Below are 4,198 nucleotides of genomic sequence, written 5' to 3'. Positions count from 1 at the left end.
TAGTATTTTGATAGTATGATTTATTTTTTAATTAATGTTATTCAATCAAGCCTCAAACTGATGGCACTTGTCCCTATAGCCTAGTTTTAAATTGAAGTTGTCTGAGGTCCTTACCATCAGCTGCTCTTGCAGCAATAATAGTGTACCTTAATGTCCCAAATGTGCACAATGTAGTGACTGCTTTTTGTCTTTTTGTTTACTTAGTTCTGTTTCCTGTATTTTATATGTCTGTGTTATGTGTAAAGGTTAAAGGTGGGGTAGGTACGTTTGAGAAACCGGCTCGAGATACACTTTTGTTATATTCCATGGAATGTTCTTAACATCCCGATAGCAATGAATATCTGAAGTGCTTTGACAAAAAATCCTTAAAAAAATGTCATCTGTGGAAGGCTCTGTAAGGAAGTGGCATATTTTTTCCGGTTGTGTATTTTCAAATTCTAGCTCACTCGAGCTGGTTTCTCCAAAATTACCTATCCCACCTTTGAATAAAAAAAATAAAAAATAAATAAAATAAATCTCTTTTTTTAAAAAAAAAATTTTTATATGTCAGATTCCTCCACGTACCACTAGCGGGAGCTGGCGTACCACCAGTGGTACGCGTACCACAGGTTGAGAACCACTGCTTTAGAGAATCCGACTGCAGTTTAGTTGTTACAGCTGGTGGATGTCAAGCACACTTAAACTACTTTATATTAGCCCACTGTTTGTTAGTTTAATCTAAAGCACAGTAGCATTAGATACTCCAGCAGTTACATGAACTTTGTTGAGTAAAAAAAGACTACATTTCCCTAGCAAATCATTGAAGCATCTGGCTCCTGTTGCTATCGCCAGTGCTTATCTTGACCCCACCTCATTGGTCCAGACTGAAATATCTTGGCAATAATTGGATTGGATTTGAATCAACTTTGGTTAAGGCTTTCACAGTCCCCAGAGGATGGATCATTGCTGTAGATGTTCGTTATGTACTGCTCTTGTTTACATTGTTTTCCCCAATGGGATGTGAGGTTGAAAGCATGTATGCACATTCTTCCTCTGTTTCTCCTTTCAGCAACATTCACACTTCCAAGAACTTATCAGCTGTTAGTTACTTGACATCCACAGCCACCTCTTCTGCCCTGCAATAACCTAACTACCATCACCCCCCCCCCACGTGTTCGTCATTCAATTTATTAACATTCCAGCTTCATTTCCCCATGCATCTAGCCTTAGTGTGCATCCGTCTTAGCATAGTTTCAAGGTTCAAGTTACGTTACAAGCTCTTTATTTTTATAATAACAACAATTACAGAGAGGAGTCCCTCTAATCATGCTCAATCACATTTCATAAAATATAACACACACACACACACACACACACACACACACACACACACACACACACACACACACACACATATATACTGTATGTCTTTTTTCTCTGTTCTTCTTTATAAAATGTGATCTATTTGTCTCACACAATATATATAAGGAGACTTAATGGTAAAAAAAACAAACACATTATCAACTAACTATTGGATTTGATTATCAACGAAAAACACACCAAGAAACCATCTTCTAAACATATCATTACAACAGTTTTGAAACCAACCGTCTTCAAACAGTATATGGCCAATTTAATATCCGGCCGAGGGACAACATCATTAGTTTGATTTAAACATAAGACAATCTTATTGTGTTAGAAATAGAGGTTTGGAAGAGCATGTAAATATAATAATTGCTTATTCTTCTTCAGTTGGATCAGGAAAAGCATAGAAATAACGAAGTCCCAGAACCTCAGAAAAAGATGGAGGCCAAGGAGACCAGCAGGAGGATGACACAGGGAGCAGTGGGGAGGGCACTGTTACACAAGTTCCCTTCACAGCAAGCCATGGCACCGCCACATGCTATGCTGCTTTGGCAACCCTTGGTTACCATGGTATAACCTGCAAAAAGAAATATATGAAACCAGTTCACAAAACAAGATTATTGTATGATGGTTGTTTTTTGTGGGTGGAATATTACAGTTGCAATCTAAATTATTCAATCCCCATTGCACATTATTTATTGTTTATTTGCAAAATTTACAATTCCTCAGCTGTTTGCAATGAACAAATTACACAATAACTGTTTAAGTAGATTCAATTAAACTAATATTATAAGGCTTTTTAACCAAATTCAACACAAAATGCTAATTTTAAAACTAATCAAAATTCAATATGCAACCCCTTCTTGACAAGCATATTCAGTACTTAGTGGAGCACCCTTTGACCTGCTGCAAACGTGATGCATAGCCAGACACCAGCTTCTGACAGCGCTCCTGAGGAATCTTAGCCCATTCCTCACGGGCAATGATCTCCCACCAGAGATTCTCAATGGGGTTCATAGAGTCAGGCGACTGTGTCATGTCTAAGAAACTTATTGTGAAAGTTTATTCTTTATGTTAGTTTTTTCATGTCCCTTTGTCCTGTGCTTTATGTTTATTTTAATAAGTAATTCTCACTCTCATTTCAGGCCTCCACGCTCCCCGCCCCTATCTTTCTCCTGCGTCCGTGATTGTTTTCCCCGCCACGATTGTTTCCACCTGTTCCCCTTACCCTGTGTATATATTGTGCTAGTTCCCTCCTGTCCATTGCCAGTTAGTTTCCTCATTTAGGACAAACGTTCAAGCCTACTCCACGGACATATTACGTACCTCTAAGGTCATGATCATAGTCCTTGTTTTTCCTCGAATTAGTGTTATTGTTTTCCCTGTTTTGTTACTGTGTCTAAACCAGTAAAGTCTTTATTTTGACCTGAGTCTGAGTTGAGTCGTGCTTTTGAGTTCATGCCTCAGAGTTCACTCCTTGACAGACTGTGACGGCCACTCTAGAATCTTCCATTTCTTCTTCAGAAACCAAGCCTTGGTTGACTTTGAGGTATGCTTAGGATCATTAATAAACTTAATGTGCAAAGGGGGTTGAATCATTTAGATTGCAACTGTAGCTTTAGAAACGTATTAGGTGAATGAACAACTAACCGTCTATTCTGAGAGAGAAACACCGGTTGAAGATGACTGGACAAGATTTGGTGTCAATGCATGATTTAGGGTCGGTGGCGGTGCATGTGTAGCATCTTAATCCACAGGCTGTAAATATACACAAAAAACACATCAGGTGAAAACATGCCAACGATGCAGGGTTGGGGAAGCTACTGTACCAATTCAACAACCTGGAACACTTTAAACTACAGCAAAGCTACCCTAGGGAGAAATGTAGTTAGGTTAATTAAAGTATTTTAAAGTACTTTGTAAAACTATGATCAAACAAACAACATATTGTACAAAAAAGTCACATGCCAGCAGAAATTGCCACTCAATTGAGTTCAAAGAGCAATGAGCCCCCATGTCCACAGGTCATACATGACCCCAAAAGATAAAATAGCCGGCTTATCATGGGAAAGTGTAAGGCGTGTCTGATTTGGTTTTGTTTGCAAGTGTGCAAAGGTGGCTCTTTTGTATTTGCATTGCCAAGTGAAAGAAAAAGGGAAGGTCAAAGGAAGTTTAAATAAAGTAAAATAAAATGGCCCATAGTTATTTTTAGTTGCAATTGTTAAATATAAAATATATGTGAAACAGTAATCCTTTTTCAAAATCACTACAACAGTGTGATCAATCTTTTCAAAGTGAATATGCATGTTTCCAAAAATATCTAACTTGTTCAGTCAGTGCACATGAGTCTAAATCAAAAGCTGTTCTTACCTGCAGACAGAGTAATAAACAGGATCAGAGCACCAAAAAGCTTCATCATGAACAGAGAGAAAAACAGATTTGCCAAGTGAGAGCGGGACTGTAGAGTACCCTTCCTCTTTCAGCCAGTCTTTAAGAACTTGATCATTTGCATTTCCTCACAATGCCTCCTCCCAAGTGACCGGAATAATTCCCCCTCCTAAATTGACCCCATTATTCCTGAGACAGCCATGAGACCCTAACGCTTTTAGAAAGATGTTGAGATCATCCTTGGTGGCAGAACAAAATACAACATTCTGAGAGTTAAAAGTGTACAAATGTACCTAAGATTGACTTATTTACTTGTTCCCTTGGTTTGCCCCTCGACAAATACTGAGAAAGCACTTTCACGTCCCTTTTTTAAGGTTAAAAATATACTCTTACACAGGCACTAAGTTACCAGAACAATTCAAGCTCTGCAAAAAAGATAGAAATATTTCAAACCACATGGAAAACC

At 38.2% G+C, this 4,198-nt stretch overlaps 1 protein-coding gene across 1 annotated transcript; it reads right to left on the bottom strand.

Moving 5' to 3' along the window:
• Positions 1 to 1,253: 1,253 nt before the first annotated feature.
• Positions 1,254 to 3,982, bottom strand: LOC104941040 (prostate stem cell antigen-like). The gene is made up of 3 exons (XM_010766076.1): positions 3,715 to 3,982; positions 2,995 to 3,102; positions 1,254 to 1,921 (listed from the first exon to the last, which is right to left on the bottom strand). The coding sequence occupies exons 1-3, from the start codon at positions 3,761 to 3,763 to the stop codon at positions 1,773 to 1,775; spliced, it is 306 nt and encodes a 101-aa protein (XP_010764378.1). The 5' UTR covers positions 3,764 to 3,982; the 3' UTR covers positions 1,254 to 1,772.
• Between the last annotated feature and the right edge of the window lie 216 nt (positions 3,983 to 4,198).

The sequence above is a fragment of the Notothenia coriiceps genome, unplaced genomic scaffold (assembly GCF_000735185.1).
Source record: "Notothenia coriiceps isolate Sejong01 unplaced genomic scaffold, NC01 NC01_scaffold00003033, whole genome shotgun sequence".
Lineage (NCBI taxonomy): Eukaryota > Metazoa > Chordata > Actinopteri > Perciformes > Nototheniidae > Notothenia > Notothenia coriiceps.
The sequence above is the reverse complement of the archived record's forward strand: the minus strand, read 5'-3'. Positions and strand labels throughout refer to the sequence as shown.

Excerpts from the sequence above, each read along its gene's own strand:
- LOC104941040 (XM_010766076.1), bottom strand. The coding sequence starts at position 3,763 with ATGATGAAGCTTTTTGGTGCTCTGATCCTGTTTATTACTCTGTCTGCA. Across the intron at positions 3,103-3,714 it reads GTTTATTACTCTGTCTGCAG|CCTGTGGATTAAGATGCTAC; the intron begins GTAAGAACAGCT and ends GTATATTTACAG. Across the intron at positions 1,922-2,994 it reads TTTCTCTCTCAGAATAGACG|GTTATACCATGGTAACCAAG; the intron begins GTTAGTTGTTCA and ends TTCTTTTTGCAG.